This window comes from Lissotriton helveticus, chromosome 1_1 (assembly GCF_964261635.1).
Source record: "Lissotriton helveticus chromosome 1_1, aLisHel1.1, whole genome shotgun sequence".
Taxonomy (NCBI): Eukaryota; Metazoa; Chordata; class Amphibia; order Caudata; family Salamandridae; genus Lissotriton; species Lissotriton helveticus.
The window spans coordinates 1,102,064,498-1,102,083,538 of record NC_136057.1 but is presented as its reverse complement, the minus strand read 5'-3'; the positions used below and the strand labels follow the sequence as shown (position 1 = coordinate 1,102,083,538).

The window sequence follows — 19,041 nt, the reverse complement described above, 5'->3', positions numbered from 1 at the left end:
CTTATGAACCCATCTGGAGCCCTTTTCACGCCTTTCCAGCCATGCCAGCATCCTGCCTGTCCTATCCCCTAACTCGTAAAGTCTGTGCTGCGTCGCTCGATGCCTGGCCACTATCTGCTCTCTAGATTTTAACCGAAACTCATCCTGTTTCAGGAGAAGCCTATGGCTGATGTCGGGCGAGGGATCACGCGCGTGCTCACGCTCCTGGTCAATGAGGTCAGTTTCCACCTGAGCCAAGAGTTCTTGCTGTTTGACAGTCTAGCCCGTCTTTAACGACCTAGCTAAGCCCTTAATCAACATCTTGTAGGCCTCCCATATGGTTTGTGAGGAGTCGACTGAACCAACGTTTTCGGTAAAATAATTCCCGGTCTGCGTACGGAGTTCGTCTCTGCTATTCATTTTCTTGAACTTGTTTTGAGATATGAACCTATAACCCTCTGCAACCAATATTATTTTTAGGACCCACGCCATTGTTCTATACCTATTATAATTTCGGTCTCTATTATGCATTTTTTTTTTAAGATCAATATTATTTCCTTAAATGTTTTTTAAAAGTTTCAATTTTAATATTCTGAATGTCTTGGTATTATTGGTTTTTGACCCACATCATTTTTTAATATGCCTACTGTATTTTGTGTTTAATGCCAATATAATTTTATTCATAGAAACTCGGTTAATTTCGGTTTGTTTTCAGTTATATTCATATATTCAGCGGCGGCTGGCACAGGTAAGTGTGGTGAGGCAGGCAGGGAGCGGTAGCAGAGGCAGCCAACAGATAACGGAATAAGTATTATTTATTCATTTAATTATACCTATTCCATCGTCCCCCTCCCACCCTCCCGCACCGCGTTTACCTAGGCCAACCGCCGCTGCATATATTCTTCTATGCTCCAAATCACTTCGAAGAACACAACGTATAATACTGCGAGTACTGCATTCCACATTTCGTTCATATTCCACATGCATTTGTAGTACACCCTGAATTCAAAAATCCAGTGCGGTATTACGTTAGACACCACAGACTGCAAAATGGAGATGTCTTGCTATTTTCAGAGCAGGGTTTTTCAGTAGCGCAGCTCCTGCTTTTGTGGACAAGCATTCAGAAAGGAACTATTTTACTGTTACATTAGGCGAGTCCTAGGCACACTAGGGAAACACTGCTGATCCAGTGCTTAATTTGTAGAAGAATACATTCTGGGTCCCAATGTTTTGCTCTGAAGCCTGTACCAAGGTGTGCCAGGTACCAAGGCTGGTAGCCTCGATTCCATCTCATCTCTCTTTAATTCCCCACTAAACACTCCATCTATCACACTTTCAGGTTGATTTTCACCTCTTCCTTCCCCTTTCCCACCTTTTTTCCGCCTTCCTCTTTCTCTTCCTCCTCCTTCCCCACTTTTGCATTTTTGTCTCTTGCTCTGGATCACAGTCTATTCAGGGAAAATAAGTGCTGGTCCCCCAAAAAGAGCACCGGTGGGCCCAAACCACATCAACCTGCTCATATTAAGCACTGGCATACATCCTCAAAGAGACGCTGTTGGCACATGACATCCAAACTGCTTTGCTCTCACAAACAAACATTATGTGGGAAGTGTAGAATAGAGTACAGCAGGTGATCTTTCTGTAATGTAGTCTCCTGATAACATATGCAGCAGGCACAGAGCCGCCCGTCACACTCAGGACAAATTCAACCCTGCCATATGCTGCTGAATGCCTCCGCCAAACTTTTCAGACCGGTTTAATGAATGTTGAAGGTAAGATCTTTTTGAGAAATATTAAGAGCATTAGTGTCGGGGCTAAATGTGAAACAGTCTTGAGTCTCATCGCTAATCAATACGTACATATCCATTCTCTCATCCATAGTATTCCGGGAACCCTAATGAAGATTACTGTTCTCTCACTTATATTGGTAGATATTACCATCCATGAATATGCAAACACTCAGCTATACATTGCACTTGACATTCAGCAACTTAGACCCAGTTTAGCCTCATCAAACTGAGTATCTGCTATAGACCTCAAGTGAATCTTATTGAAAACAGAATTAAGTTCATTGATTGGATGAACCCACCAAAATGAAATCCAAATCTGCCTGTCACATAGAACTGTCCAGGGCTTGAATCAACTTTGCAATTCCCATGTCTCTTCTGACCGAGATGCAGGGGGGACAGAGCGGGCTATACCCACATGATATGGAGTTGTGGTGGCTTAACCCAGTAATAGCAAGAGGTGATTAGTCGCTAAAAACTAACTACCAATATTCACCTTGAGAATATGGCTTAAGCACGGTCTACTGGTCCTTATTCCATGCCCTAAGGATGGTATGGTGGTATATAGATTTGCTCAGTTGGGGCTTTTGCTGACTAAGTGTAGGGTTGGTATTCACTGGATGTCTGTTCTTGGATCTACAACTCTGGCATGGTCTAGGGACCTGGAGGAATGGGCTTGGACAGAGTTAAGGCATATGAAAGAGGTTCGCACTGATGAGCACCTGGAAGATGATTGTTGGGAGTGAGGGAGTATGTTGCACGGAGTGACAGAGGAGGAGGGGGATGTGCTTGCTGCTGAGGCGTTAGACGGGGAGGTTCCACCCCCTTAATGGAAAAAATTGGGTCCTTCATTGAGATGTGGCTGTACATGATTTGAATTGGAAATTTTTATAGCGCACGAATGCCCAAGGGTGTCTAAGCGTGGCGCGGTAGATTGCCAGAAATAACAGAGAAGAGAAGCTTAGTTAGATAACAACCAGGTTTTTAGTGCTTCTCTGAAGGAAAGCAATGTAGGACTGTTCTTTATATCAAACGGGAATGAGTTCCACAATTTCACTGTGCCTAGAACATGATGCACTGTTGCCCCAGACTTGCAGAGAGTCATACGGATGGGGATAGCAATTCAGTGGGTCCTGCCTATGGGTCCCGTGGTGAGAGGACAAGGCACAATACGACCCCACTGGATATCGGAGAGCGTTTCATACCAATGAGGTTTCATTGTGGGGAGTTGCTGGTTCCCTTTCGGGATGATTGTATGACAATGATTGAAGATAACTGAATCACGAATCATACGTTCAAAAGCTCTGGCATAACTGCATGTTACATTTTCTCATGTTGCGGACAGTGACTAGGTCACCGTTTGCTTTTTATGGTCTGTGACAAATTTGAAAATAAAACATTAAAAAAACTGCAGTATTAGGTACGACCTTCCAGATAAGCATTTGACGTACCATCAACAAATACTTTTTTAGATGACAGCAAAGCAACTAAGCTGCCGTTGATCCACCTAATATAAGGGATTTGCATGACACTAAATTTGCACTTTAGGATCATCTTAGGGGTGAAGTTGCATTATTGTTTGATGCCAACACTGGTACAGAAGCAATTAGATGTGGCTGAAAGACAATTTGATGTTACTTGAAATACAATTAAGAAAAATTGAAGATTTCTCTGCAGTATATCACATTTCTACTGGAAGGAACAAAATCAACCTGCAAAATCCTGATTTAATATGAAAACAAGCACTTGAAACAATTGCTAAGGAATCACTCTAGTGACGTGGAATACAGGGTAAACTGTAAAGCACACTATACTATGCACAAGGCCTTCTACACAAGCAATACAGCATAAATAAACCGCATACCTGGATATCACAGTGCTCACAACAGCATCCACCTAACCAAATATGCTACTCACTAGTCAATAACAGACCACATTAAACAGAACTATACCTATTCCACAAAGACCAGATAAGAGAACTGATGGATACCATGGCTCCTCAATACTACTTAATGTACTTATATAACATGACAGCAATTTAGCAAGCTAAAAAACGTAAAGCAGAATTACCAACAAACACACTGGCAAGATCTTTAACCAATATTCATTAAACCTCATCACCGGTCAACCTATAAATTAGCATAACACATATATTGTAAAGAAAAAATAGTTACGTTTGATGATTGGCCTTCTCGATATAGGACCCTCAATGTGAAATTGCTGCTGAATTCTCTCGGGCAGATTTCTAATCACAGTACTTTAAGTGGGGCTTTTAAGACCCACATATTCTGTAAGTTCTTTTGTGTGGTCCACGTGCTACCATGTTGCATGCATTCATTCTAAAAGCTCACAGACCTAACCAGTCTTTGGTGTGTCTCGGAATCCTCGAAAATAGGGAACAAAGGTACAAAAAAGCATTGAAGCTACAAGAGGAGTGTTGTACAATATGCCTCATAGAACATAATATAAGATAAGGTAGAACAGTTCAGAACAGTCTACGAAAGAAGAAACAGCTCTGGATGCAGGAACGATGGATATCACCACAATTTTAGTTTACTTACTCCTCTGTGTGTACCCTTCACGCCCCATCGAATACAGAGTTACACAACATGACAACGCTTAGGGTGTTACTTAATACTAACACATTTAAACACTTATTCCAACATTTATGCTAAGGCATCCCCAAGGGCTTTCTGACTCTTTGTAAGTACAGCATCTTGTTTCGTAAAAAACTAGCTACTAATGTACATTTATATAATATCAAATGGTTTAACATGGTCAGTCAAAACTTTAATAACGCCGTAGCAAGCTTCTTACTAGGATAATCTTTTCCATCCGGGAAGTAGTACTCAGTGAATTCTATGTGGATTGCTGACATTTCGGGTGGAAGATAAAGTGACTTCTTATTGCAGGAAATCATTGTTTTAGGGGAGGACCGACACTTGTCTGCTGTAGAAACCTTTGGAAAACAAGGAAACATGAGTTGAGCACTCCAGTTTTATTACATAAATAGAATCAAGAATAGAAAGCCTAAAATACATAAAAGAATTTGATCATGATTTCAGCTCAACGACAGAAACTGTTACCCACTCAAACAGTGCTTCTATTGCACACATCAAAGCACTCTCTTTAAGACCTTGAGGCCGTTGGGGAAAAGACACATTAGGGAAGTAAAAATATGGATTTAGTCACAGAGGAACGGAGTACATCCATTTTGTAGGTTTAACATAAACGAGCACGTTCTAACCGACTCGGTAGTGCATTTAATAGCCAGACACATAGCGACTTGTTTTTTGTCAATCCTTGTTTGTATTGGCATTGCACATTTGCATTAGTAAAATAATAAAAAGTATTACAAAAAAAATACTCGTACATCAGTACACATTCACACACATGGGTAGCAATCTTGAAATACATTTTCATCGAAAGAAAAAGCAGCTTGTGTGTTATACATGCTGACACACCAGTGGCCATCTTCAATTTCTCATACTCTTATTATTAATTCACTCCTCCAAGATGGCCAGCTGCTATTTTTTCGATTACGGCGGAAGAAAAGGTACGCGCTGCATGCCAATCAATTCATTGCATCAAGTGTCTGGTAGCAGTGTGCAACTGCCGGTTCCTCACAATTAAAAAAAAAAGAAACCATCAAGCAGAAGTGGGAAAGGAACAGGCAGGAGACCATGAGATGAATGGGACAAGTATGAGAAGCTTGAAAAGACAGAAGAGGGCAAGAAAGACTGACAAAGTAAGCTTTTTCACAGGGAGAGGGTATAGACACAGTGCTTCGTAATGTAGTACAATGCCACAACTCTCTAGAAGGACAGTGAAATGTCCCAAAGAATGATGTGACAGAGCTAACTGCCAGCAGGACGGCCTAAGAATTTAAGAAATAACTGATAAAGCCTCAAGCCAATGTATAGAGGAAGAACACAGAATGCCAATTGCTTGGAGTGGGGAGACCCAATACTGACTGTATATGTTAAAGTGTTAACATACTGAAGAGAGGCTGGAACTCTCAAGTGGGAGACTGCTACTCAAATGGGGACATTTTCCCCCTGCAGACTTTTATGGATGAATATTGCCTGGGCACTGGTCAATTCCTGAATTATGGAGTGATGACACGAAGATTTGAGGCACTAGCGGAGCTCCCAGAACATGCACCACTCCTACTCCTAATGATAATGGGGAATGGTAGGCACCTGGTTACATGGTCTTATAAGACACTTGACGGGATGGTACGGAGTAGATCAGATACACCCAAGCACAACAGGAGGAGGGAGCACACTGCCGGGCATAAAAGTGCACAAATAGCCCAGATGCTTTGAGGTAAATGCAGTGCATAACACTCACTTCAGTTTACAGTTTTTAGTGTTCACCATTGTTGGTGCAACCGGTGACGTGTATCTCTAGACATGTGTTTAAGGATTGTTGTCCTTCTTCAGTATAGAGTAAGAAGTGAAATTTGGGGGTGCTGGCAATGTTGCTCACAGTCTTCTCAGGTTTAGCGCCACTTCCAGAGCGCAAGTGCATCCCAGACCTCCTCAGCCCAAAAACTCAGCAAGGAGCCAATCACAATAAAAAAAGGGAGCACACTGCCTGGCATACAGGCATACAATTCACCCAGATGCATTGTGGTAAATAAAGTGCATGGCATAACTCACTTCAGTTGAAAGTCTTTAATATTCACCATTGCTGGTGCAGCCAGTGCTGTGTATCTCTATACACACATTTTTCAGGATTGTTGTACTTCTCCAGTAGACAGTAACAAGTGAAATGTAGGGGTGCTGGCCATGCTGATCACAGGTTTAGTACCACTTCCAGGTCGCAGGTGCATCCCGGAGCTCGTCACACCAACAACTCAGCAAAGAGTCAATCACAAAAGGAGAAGGGAGCACACTGTGTCTAGAGATACACATGCACCTAATTTAATTTTCCATATCAGACATATTTACCCTACATGAAAGTAGGTGAAATATATGGGGGGAGCCTAGGCCTTGTAGATGGGGCAAGTCGCTCAATGCTGATTTCTTTTCGCTTGGTTTGAGGTTGCTCCCAACTAAGTGAATAATGGGCACAAAACTCCTCATTTAGGACAGTCTCTAGACAAATGATTGAATGTCAGCATGAGGTTTGTCTACGGTGTGGATTCCTGTGTCCCAAACCTAAAAAAGCGGGTAACAGACTAATTGGTTTGGCACTGGCATTTTCCAAGCAAATGGTAGCAATCACATGGAAGATGAATAAGGATCCAACATACCGTAGATGGAAAAGTAATGTTTAATTCTGGGCTGGGGCAGAGTAAGAGGCATTGAGAAGAGAGGAGGCATGTGGTCTGAATAAACGTCCATTGTCACATTTATTGTGCGAAGTGACACAGTGTTTAGCTGATTATATGCCGATACAAGGGCCACAACATGCGGGCTCTGCAACAGATGTGGCACACAACACAATTTCACACATTCCTCCATGATATATTTTTTCATATATGTCATGTGTTGCACCTCATACTGAAGGCTTAGGCTACTTAGCCATTAGCGTGTAAATAATCCAGCAAATTAAATGCACACATTTTCTCACAAACTTGGCAGTGCAAGATCATTCTTGAGATCATCTTCTCTAGGGAACAAAGATTATGGAGAATCAAGCATCCCCCTGTTGAAATAAGGAAATATTATAAAACAAAAAAGATTCAAACTCCAGACCCCTGGAGCGCTAACAGCCCCGGAGGACAATCTGCAACTGTTGCAGAACCTTGCGTCAACGGATGGGCACTATGCCAGCCAAGATGTTAAAACAATTGAAGTTGTTGGCGGAAACCTCATTTCTCAATCAGAGGATGATGATCGCTGCCCTTCCTTGTCCCGGGAAGGGGACTTATGCACCAACACAGAAGCCTCCAGTGGTGATCTGAAAAAGGGAATCTCCCTAAAAGGGAATGCGGTCTCCACATATACCGAGCTCACACACCAAGTTATAAATTCGGTGGCTGTGGGCCAGCTTACAAACCCTACCCGGCCCCTATCCTCAGAAAATATAATAGTGTATGTCACAACATTCAAGCCCCCACAAAGGACTCAAGTGTTAAAGGCCGAACTCTCCCAAGACATTGCTCAACAAAGAGGGGTGTTATCCCGAAACCGGTCCCAGTATGCTTCTTTCCGGTACAGGGAAGACCTGGCTTGGGAGTTCGGGATGGACTGTTCCCATGAAGCACAAGGTCAAGACTGATTTGCATATAGCTGGCTCTGAACTGGGGTGGCAAAGTGAGCTAAAGCACGATAATGGATTAAAGCCAGATCTGTGACTGGGGGTGAGTGTATGAAAAGTTTCAGCGCTCCGTCCATCGTCTCCTTGTGTTTGCTTTGTTTGCCCTAAGTTAGCAGGGTAGGTGCAGATGTGGGCCCCTTGCTCACTTTGCCACTGGATTAAAGCTGGCCTGGCTGATGAGGTGTGTTACCCCCAAACCGGTCCCAGGATGCTTGTTTCCGGTCCAGGGAAAACCTGACTTGGCAGTTTGGGCTGGTCTGTTCCCATGAGGCACAGGGTCAAGACTAATTTGCATATAGTTGGGTCGAAACTGGGGTGGCAAAGTGAGCTAAAGAACGATGTTGGATTCAACCCAGATCTGTCTCCTTTGGTTTGCTCGCCTCCGCTACTCCCCATTCAAGTAGATCCTGTAGCCAGAAGGACGACAGCCACACTTTGTCGCCCAACCAACCAATGGCTAGTCACCATTTAGCCAGTGGAAACACATGCAGAAGGTGCTTATAAGGAATCTTTTGCCTCCTGGGACTTGCCACTACTCCCAAGATGCAAGCTATTGGGGTCAATGGGATTGCAATGCTCATAGCCCTCGTAATTTTAGGCACCACCTCTTTCCAGTACAGGTCAAAGCCAAATGCAGAAAGGTGGCCTCCACCTCTCTGCATTGCTTGCATCTTGCCACCCCTAGAAGAGCCCATCCTATTCAGCTAACCAAGAGTCACATAAGTGCGGTGTAAAAAATTTAAATGTAGTAACTTAAATCTATCATTACAGGAAACCGTTCACATAAGTGCGCCCACACTGCATCCACACTGGGCTCCTCCAGAATCCTCTCCCAAGCCCGACGTGCTACATAAGGGTTACTCAGCATGTCCACTGTTCGCTTTATAAAATAAAGTAATCAGGTGTCTCCCCTACCACCATTAGAGCAAACCACCATCAATCAAAAGGGTTGCAGCGCCGCTGGAAATCCAGTCCATACCTTCCTCGCAGTGCGTTCTAGCTTGGCGTAGTGAAGGTAGTGACCCGATCCTACACCCAAAGGCACTTGTGCATCCTGAAAGGTGAGAAAAACCTCGCCGGGGTACAAATCACCCGCCACCTGGCAGCCTCCCACTCTCCGTTGTTCCATGGACATATCCACATAATTCACCCTGAACGTTGCAAGATCCCCGAGTCATAACTGAAGGGGGCCCTGCTTTTCAAGCATTGCTTCCCAGATCATAGCCGGATAGTATGGAACCGGGCACTGTGACGTACGACCCCCACATCAGCAAGTGTGCCAAGGTATCATCCCCCAGCATATCCGCGAAAAACCTTTTGTCCCCAACTGTCAGGGTCCGCCAGCCACAGTGCGGCATGCTGCAAATGCGCGCATAGTAATAAAATTGCATATCTGGGACGGCTAGACCTCCATGTCTCGTTTGAGGACCAACTGGGCTACCCTGCTGAGCTGCCCAGACAAATGAAAATCAGTAAACTAGCCAGTTTGCGAAAAAGACTGAGGTCCGACTGGAAACATCGCATTCTGGACAAGGTAGAGGCAGTGAGGGAGGAAGACCATCTTGGCCACTGCCGCCCTTCCAATTACAGACAGGCAGAGCCATATTGAGCCCTCCAGACCTGAAACAACTCTGTCCACGTTCAAGTGCTTATGTTCTACTTCAGTGTACACAATCTGTGTACCCAGATACCTGAATTCCTCAATCTCCCAGAGGAGGCCCAGTACGGGAAGTGGTTCAATTAGTCTACCCACCAAATCTCCAAGGGGGAATAAAAGCGACTTTCATACACTAACCTCGAATCCCCCACGGCTCCAATTCCCTATGCAGTAGTAAGGCCAGTGGCTCAATCGTGAACGCAAATAGGAGTGGGGAGAGAGGACAATCCGGTCTGGTCCCCCTCCTGGCTGACCACGCCTCTGAAAGGTTACCCCCAACCCTGATGAGGACCAGGGGGTCAGTATACAGTTACTGCACCCAGCTGCAAAAGACAGGCCCAAATCCCATTCCTCCCAACACTGCCACCAAAAAAGGCCACTCTAGTGTGACTAGAGCTAACTTGTGATCATCATCCATAGTTTCATGCAGCACATGTGTGAGCCTTCGCAAATTAAACACTGTGCTACGGGCCGGGATAAAGCTGCATTGGTCATCATGCACTAATCCACAATTAACTACCACCCAAGCCTTGTCTGCACATGTTTATATAGTATTTTTATATCATAATTACACATAGCGAGGGGCCTATAACAAGAAGGGCCTGCATGGTCACCCCCAGGCTTCAGCATAAGACATATGATCCCTTCCCGCATGGTGAGTGGGAGTATCTTTTTCATTTGCGCCTCACGGAGGACTTCCAACAGCTTCTCTTTAAGTGCAGTGGAATATGCTGGATAAAACTCCACAGGGAAGACATCCCCACCAGAAGCCTTGGACCTATGGAGGGCACCGATGGACTCATCCATGTCCTCCAGGGAAATTTCCTTCTCCAACTCCTGGGCACAGCCTGGTGCTAGGCTGGACAATGCCACCCCTGCTAGAAACCCTTTCATCATTCCTGAGGGGCTCACTGAACCAGCGCAATACAATCCCTTGAAGTGTTCCACAAAACGCCTAGATTATTTTGCCGGCTGGGTACCTAAGCGCTGCTTGGAACCAGAATATGCAGTGTGGGGGGGGGACCACCCGTTCCTGCCGTAGGATCCATGTTAGGAGCTGACAGGATTTGTCCCCCTCCATCTGCAAGCGCTGGCAGTGTGCCCGAAGTGTCTAGTGTGTCCCAAATCCTCTGCACCTCCTGCCGAGCCTGCAACACCTCTGCACATGCCTCCACCAAAGACGCCTCAGATCCATGCAGGTCTGCTAGGCATCGCACCTGTGATCCAAGGTCCACCTCCAATTGTCGCCTTATGCCACAGGTGGTCCCTATACATGCCCCTCTCATGCCCACCTTAAGGGCCACCCAGTCAGTGGCCCTGGAGGTCTCAGTCCTCCATTTTAGGGCTATGTAATCTGTAAGGGATGTCTCTAGTGCATCTCAACACACCGTGTCCATCAGGAGTTCAGAGGGACCGCATCAACTGCACCCCCAGAATATTGCATTCTCCCACCTCAATAAAAGCTGCACATGATCAGAGAGGAACCACCCCAAATGTGGCACTGTGTCCAACCTCAGAGGATCCACCCCAGTTACCAGTATGCGGTCCAGGAGGCTATAGGTATTATGAACTGGGGAATGACAGGTGTACTCTTGACCCCCCTGGATTTAGTGCATGCAAGCTATCAAGGAATCACATGTTTCGCATAATCGCGGCAAATGAAGTTATCGCCAGGGGCTTAGTATCCTGCTTTGGTGGGTGCGGCCGCTCTCACCATCGAGGATGCAATTTTAGTTCCCTGCACAAATCACGAGACCCCCACAATGCCCTCCAGAAGGTCTTGGATTCACTCATAGAAGTGTCTGTCTTCCAAATTAGACGCATAAGTGTTCATGATTGTACTGTCCTAACCATCTAGTGTTACCTGGAGTAGAAGACAAGGGCCCTCTATGGCTGGCTCGCTGGAAGTGTGCCGAAGTGAGACCCCGGGAACAATCCAGATGGCCATCCCCCTAGCATAGGAGTAGTAAGAGCAGAAAATAATTGACCACACCATTTCTTCCTTAGCTTCTGAGGTTCCACACCCATACAATGAGATTCTTGTAAACAGGCTATTGGCACCTTGTGGCTCCAAAGGAACAAGTGCACCCTGTACCTCTTAGAATACCCTTTCAGGGCCCTGACATTACACGTTAAGACATTCGTATATTCAGCTATTGAGCATTACAACTCCATCACTGAGGGACCGGCCTCGCCCAGAGTCCCTCCACCCCGCCACAGCCAGCCACAACCCCAAAAAGCCCAGTTGATGAAAAGTAAGTACTTGGTACCTCATATGCACTGCAACCAAAAACACGCAACCCACATCCCGGAGGAGTATGGGACATTTCAACATGCTCAACTCCTCCCACCCCACATAAACAGTAAAACAACAAAAAATCATACTGTATATTCATCAAGATCACTGCTGTTAGAACCCACAGCCTGAGGTTTTCCCGTTACTTGCAAGGACGAGTAAAATCTGTCACCAACTGATACAATTTGGGGTTCACTTTCGCTGCACCTACTTAAGTTGATCACTTCACACCCAGTGCACTTAAATATGAGAATATGATCAGCAGTGGGGGGAAATCCTATAAACTCCCCAACATATATTAGAACAGACAATCTGTACCATTCAATTTTCAACATTTCACTAGAAAGTTATATTTTTTTATAAAGCATATGATCATCGAATGAAGATATCTTAGTGTTGTACACCACACCTGAAAAGCAGAGAAGCCACTAGGTCTAGTTAAATAGATTTTAATCATGACATTTGTAAAAGTTTGCAAAACCGGAGATGGTGATCACTTTCTTGCATCAACCAGGCAGGCGAAGGAATTCAAGGAAGGAGTGGGCAAATTTACAGTGGCGGAAACAGGCGTCATCAAGAGATTCAGGACTGTGGATCATCCAAGTGCCTGCCGCAGTTGATAAATCCGAAATCTGCTCTTGAGGAACAATGCGTAATCACCTTTGCAAGTAAAATGTACTGGGACTCAATGTACCATTTAATTGTGCCTCCGTATTGCAAAATAATTGTTACACATGTAACAGTGAATTAGTAATGCATCATTATCTCTGATATAACTTTTCCCTCTGGGTATCTTTTACTGCTTGGAAAATGAAAGTGAAAGCGCGCATGGCGCAGCTTCCACCTCTCTCTAGGGGCTTGCAGAATGCCCAACAGAGTTTTCGAGCAGCACTGAAGAAAAGAAAGGCGCGGCTTGCCAAGCTCAATTTTTTTTAATATTTATGCTTTTAGCCTGTGTCACGCTGCTTACTAAAAGCATAAAATATTCAAAAAATAGAGTTTGATGAGGCCCCTTTTACTGGAGTGAGGCGCGGCGTGCATTTTGAAAATAAAGGCACGCGGCTGCCATTGGCTGCTTATAGATATGAAAAGAAAGGCGTGTGAATGTTATTGTTAAAGTGTGCTGTGCTGCAAAATAAAAAAAAAACAATGGTGTAAAAATAGAGTTGGGCGAGCCGTGCACCACAAAACAAAAGTCGCGCTACCGCCATTACTTAAATTCAAGCATGTTTTGTAGCAAAAAAATGAAATATTACGTTGCGGGAGAGGTATCGTGCCGGCAGCAGCAGGGAGGCAGGCAAAAGTCATGCAAGAAAATAGTGCTGACAGACTGAAAATAAAGCATACTGCGTAACAACACATGTAAAAGAGCTAGTCCTCATAGGAGGAAACAATAGAAAAGAGGGAGGTACTAAGGAGGGACTAATACGCCTATTAACAAATGAAAAGTCAACATTTACAAAGGACAGTGCCAGCAGCCAACTAAAAAGATGGGCGGAGCTTCAAGTCTATACCTTAATACACCATGCCTCGAAGAGACAGCGCAAGCGCTGCCTAGTCGAGACCTAAAAAGAGTGTGTGGATCCCGAACTTTTTAGTTTGCAGCCTACCAGACAGCACAGCTGTGTGGTATGCAAAAAGACATCTTGGGGAGTTTCAGAAAGTTGACCTGGGAATACATTCTGCCCATTGTTTGCCATTGGCTTTGTAACTCACGTTTTCTTGCTTCTCATTCGTTGGCTTAGGCTCTAAAGGTTCTCTTCCTCCCTCCCATGCTAAAACTTTATTTACCTATATTCTTCCGAGAGCTCTCTTTCTATAAACAGGTCTGTAAATCTTGTTCTTATCTTGTATCATTTGCTGTACATTCAAAGACAGAGGTCAAATATCAAGTGGTGTCTTACAGGGAGCTCGTGACTTGGGCTGACTTCAAAGTGAAAGCATTGGTAGGAAAGAGGAATGCAGGGTAGTCTCCTTATAGAGCCCACTAGTGCCACTCCAATGCTCTATTTGTGAGGCGATGACATAACCCTTAAATAACACATCGTGTGACATGCGGTTAACTGATTATTTTTTTTAGGTACGGAGAGATAAGTGATTTGGTTTTTTTGCACTCTGTGCGACTTTTGTCCTTCCAGATTCTTCACTGATTAATATATACAGATACTGTTTTCTAAAAGATTCATTTGAATAAACTTTTCTTGCACTGTACCGCACATTCTCTCTAAGGGTTTGTATTTTCATGCTTCAGCCTACATGAATTGAAATCGTTGAGTGAAATGGCGGTGTGCATTAATTGGGGAAGTCATTTGTAAATCTAAGCAAGTTCATGTTTAACACCTTCGAATCTCATGACGAGTTCAGCTCGTCATGAGCCACGGTACTTTGAGCTCTTCATGACCTTTAGAACGTTCGCATGCTGGGCTAATTCCCCTGCTGTGCGAGCGTTCTAAAGAAACGGGTGTGGTCATGACGAGCTCAGCAGGGGAATTTGCCCAGCTGTGATGGGGTTAATCCTACCTTCTGAGTGGGGCTAATACATATGTTAAAGAAATCTATGTTGAACCAGCACTTACAGTAAAATATTTCAAAACACTTTAGGAACCCAGAATGAATTTGCTGTGCTCCTTGAGTGAGTGCACTCATTAACTCCTGAAGCCATGAAGTCCCCCCCTCTCCTGCTCCCCCCCCTCTCCCCTCGTCTTTGAGTGTTATCTCGGCGCTCTGCTTTTCTTTTAACAGTTTTATCTCCGTACTGTTTTCAGGCATCAGCCGCCTCCACGCCCCTAAGCTCTTTCAAGCCCTCCCTTCAGCAGTACAGGTCTTGCCTTTTCTATTTTTTTTGCTAGCTATCCCTCGTTACTTATCGCATGCGTCTTTCCTCTGCCTGACCACTAATTGCTCTGCTGCTTCCACTTTTCTGGGTGTATCTCTCGCCTCTTCCCTTTGTTCAATACTAAGCATTTTCTATCCCTTTCAGAACTTCTGAATCATTCATAAGTGCATGCTTGTTTTCCAGCACTCGCATTTCATCCGTCTCAGCACTCTCTTCCTGCACCGTTATCTTTTTAGTATATTATTGTCAAGACATCTGCTCTACTCTGTAGTTGGCCTCTATAGTTGCCTCTTTTTCGGTTCTTTCTTGAAAATTAACTGCACCTTTTAACATTCAAGTTTTTTCAGCACCACCTGTAGCCTTAAATCTATAGCATTAGAACAGGCAGGGAAAAGTTGCTAGAATTGCATGGACAAAAAAACTAGAGCACATTTTTTTCATTAATTCTGTTTTTATTAGGGTCGTTCAGTTGCATATACTGTTTTCTTGGTTATATATAGGGTGACAAAAATGGTTAAAACACTTTTTTTTATTATAACTTTTCAACATGCTGCACAACATTCACAATGCTCTTCAACACAGCTTACAGATATTAACTGAGCCAATAGCTCTGTGTAAACACTCATTAAGGCCCAAAGGCGAGACCTATTGGCTATGCCAATACTTGTTTTTTTTTTACTTTCACCCATGCTGCCCTGAAGCAAATGCTGCTGTACAATATGGCTAAAACAGCATTGACAGAGCTAATAGATCTTGCATACGCGATAACTATTTGCTTTGCCAATGCTTGTTCTTCTTTGATTTCACAGCCTGATCACTGGATGGAGAATAGCCTCCTTCCGCCCCACCATGCACCACCTGAGCTGGCCAGGTGTCCCTTTCCCCAGGCTGTCTGGTCCCGGCCTATAACCTTTAATCTCATGTCTTTGCCAGTGTCCTTTTAAATTTCTACTTCAGAAGTAGATCCGAGCTACTGACTCTAGACTGAGTGACTCAACTGCCACCCACCTGATGGAACCAATGGATGAAGAGGACGGACTCAAATCCTATACTGCGAGCTTAAAGTTATGTTGGCGGGGAGGGCAGTGACACCGAACTCACTTCGCAGCCGTGGACTTTGCTCCAGGGTCTGGCAGCACAGCTAGCTGGTTACCACACATTTCTTTCTTGCAGCTGTGCTGATGTCTCACCTGTGTCTTCCCTGCGGCAGCCATGTGCAGCGACACCACCAGGCTAAGTGGAGCTGCCAGGAGTCTGCCAAATGCTCAGCAGTAGCAGTGCACAAGGCTGTTTACAGGGCACATTTCTCCAGAGGACAAGTTAGATGAAGTTTATCAGCCGCCTCATGAATATGCATGAGTCGGCTTATCTGGTGTTCAGCTCCCAGGAAAGGGATGTAGAGGTGTGGCGCTGCGGCCACGGCGATTGACGTTGGAATCTGGGGATCACGTTTCGATCGCCAGGGCTGGCGGCAGATTAGTCCAGCACCATGTGACTCTGGGCAATACCTTGCTTAATCTTCCCGACAGCCCCCAGCACCTAGAGACCCTTGCGGGTGATTTTTCGCGCTTTACAAATGTGGATTATTATTATTATTATATAAATGTAGGGTTGGTTGGAAATAGGCATCACAGGGAAGAGGGAACAAGGCAAGATATTTTAATGGTACTTTAAGGTAATTCTCCTGCTACAAAAGTGGTGATTTATAACGGGAGGAATTAGCATCCAAAGGTGCTGTTCCAAAAAAGAAAAGTGACAGGGCAGTAAGAATGGTAAGAAGGCTAATATAAAGCTCAACCTATGTCACTGACTTCATGCTCACAAGAAATCAGAGAAAATCTATGATAACTCTTCCTCTCGGCCTTCTCCCTGTTATGTACCATCATGAATGCATCAGGAAAACGCACACAACTATGATGTTAGACATGGCCTGTATACTATCACCGACACCACCCTTTCTTTTCCATTCTCTATCTTTCTTTCACCCTGTCCTTAACTTCTTTAGCACTTCAATGTAAAAGGGCTCAGCTAAACATGTACGCCAAATACCTGTAACTAGAGCAGAAACCAACCACGTTTGGCTGGTACCCAGTAACGGAAATGCGAATGTTATTGTGTATACATATTATTTTAAATAAAAACACTTTGAAATTTAAAAAAAAGAAATGGCTAACATGCTCGTCTTCAGATATTTTATACCCACTTAAGCAATAAAAAAAAGCATGAGCAGTTGAGTGTCATGTGCAAACTCCAGGCAATACATATATAGAAGGAAAGAAAACTGGGAATAGTTGATTGTGATAACTCAGAACGACTAACATGCCGGTGAATTCCATCAGAACAGTGAAAAGTGTTTTAAAATACGTAGATCATTTGTTAAGAGGACATCAGCCTGCCTCTCTCTGAAAAAAATCTCTCTCTCCCTTTTCCACTCACCTTCCTGACCTCTTTTGAGAAGAGAAATTCGAAAAGTTTAGGAACAACGTGAGTCGCAGTTCGCTCTTTTAGTGTGCACTCAGTCCCTCTGATCATGGTGTGTATATATTATTCATTTTATTTACCTTCTTATTTGTCTTAGAAGATCTTTACCTCAAACCCGGAAGTGACACTGCACTCGTGAAATTCCATCTGGGACAGTTAGAGTAGCTTCTTACACATTCACTCCCGGAGAGAATATACAATGCAAGACAATGTTCCATGTTTACCTTCGTCTACACCTCTGTTTTCTTTTAACAAGATAAGCTGACGTTATTTATATAAATGTGTTTGCTAAGTTCTGGGAGCCACAGCTGTTGTTGAAGCAGCAAGCAGAGGTACATTGATTTTCGCATTCACAGACATAATAGCAATCACTCCTGTAGCAGTGATTTATTATACCCTAAAGAAGAAATTTGCTAAAGTACAACATCTAATACATGACATCAATCTCCCGTATCCCTAACGTGTCCCACCTGCAAGACAACATTAAAGATCTGAACAGCGAGGACTGTTTCCTTGCTACTCACAATTATTCAACTAGTGGTGCAGCCGAACGCTCCTTCCTGGAAGATCTTGATACCAGATCTCGATACCAGCCTGTGCTCCTTGCCACCACACTTCACCATCCTTTCAAACTTAAAACTCAGCCTTAATTAGCTTTAAATGTACACAGTCTTCCCCTAAATCTTGTCAGGCCACTTGTTACACACACCACATTCCCTCCCACACACACCCATCATCTTTATTTCTGAACTACTGTCACTGTTCACCTACTTTAGCGAACTCTAAATAACTCCTTGATGCATACAGCATCGCCCACGTCAAACAATCAAGGCCCCACGTATGAGATGGAAGCCCACCCCTAAATCAGACTCCATACATCTAGACTAAATCCACACCACCCAAATCCCAATACTCAATTCCTGCTCATTGGACCTGTTCAATAACACCCTGCAGTCAGTCTTCAAATCATATCACCATCTTTGAACAATAAATGTAGCTGGACCCAGATTCCAACCATAGATCACACCAATAATTTGATCTTTCAAGCTACACCTATGCAAACTGCTGAGCAGATCACAAAAAACTGGAAAATCTGTAGAAAGAAGTAGAACCAGACTATCAGCATGCTCATGACCGCACTGGGTGACACCGGTCTCATTTTCAAGCTCTCATCACATCTCTGCATTCACAACCACCACGACAAACCAGTATTATCCACTCATTACTGCTACCCCGTATTCGATATACATCATTGCTGCCTTAAAGTTTGCTTCTTACTGCACCTCTTTAATTTCCACAATAAGCTTGATTCGCAGCGCTACTCACTCCCTCACCTCTTTCACATGCAGCATTCGGACAGTCACCAAACCTATCTAACCTGCTTCTTTCTTCGTCACATCTCAGAAGAATGCATCCCTTTACTCTAGTCCACAGGCCTTTCCAGTACTCCTTCTGACATTTTCAGCCCCAATTTGTCAAACCTCGAGCTCCCACTTTCAGAGTTGTGTACTGACAACTCTCTTTAATGACTCCCTCTCACTGGGTGCCTACTGACAAGGCTTTGCAAACAATGGCGTCCTCCCGCTCACGTCTCAATTGCCTGTCTGCAGTGGAATGCTTTGTGCTTAATCAGCACACTGTCTATCCAGTGCTTAATTTGAGCCTGTGGTTTCCGGTGCTCCGCACTGGCATCTATTTGTCAACACCAGCGCCTATTACCGTCTGCCACATCATG

General features: G+C 44.2%; 1 protein-coding gene across 1 annotated transcript in view; it reads right to left on the bottom strand.

The window, feature by feature from the left end:
• BLTP3B (bridge-like lipid transfer protein family member 3B) overlaps positions 1 to 19,041 on the bottom strand; it is a 313,057-nt gene that overhangs the window by 145,960 nt on the left and 148,056 nt on the right. Inside the window, exon 12 of the mRNA XM_078678312.1 lies at positions 4,584 to 4,725. Within this exon, the coding sequence (XP_078534438.1) occupies positions 4,584 to 4,725 (142 nt within the window). The remainder of the gene's footprint in view (positions 1 to 4,583; positions 4,726 to 19,041) is intronic.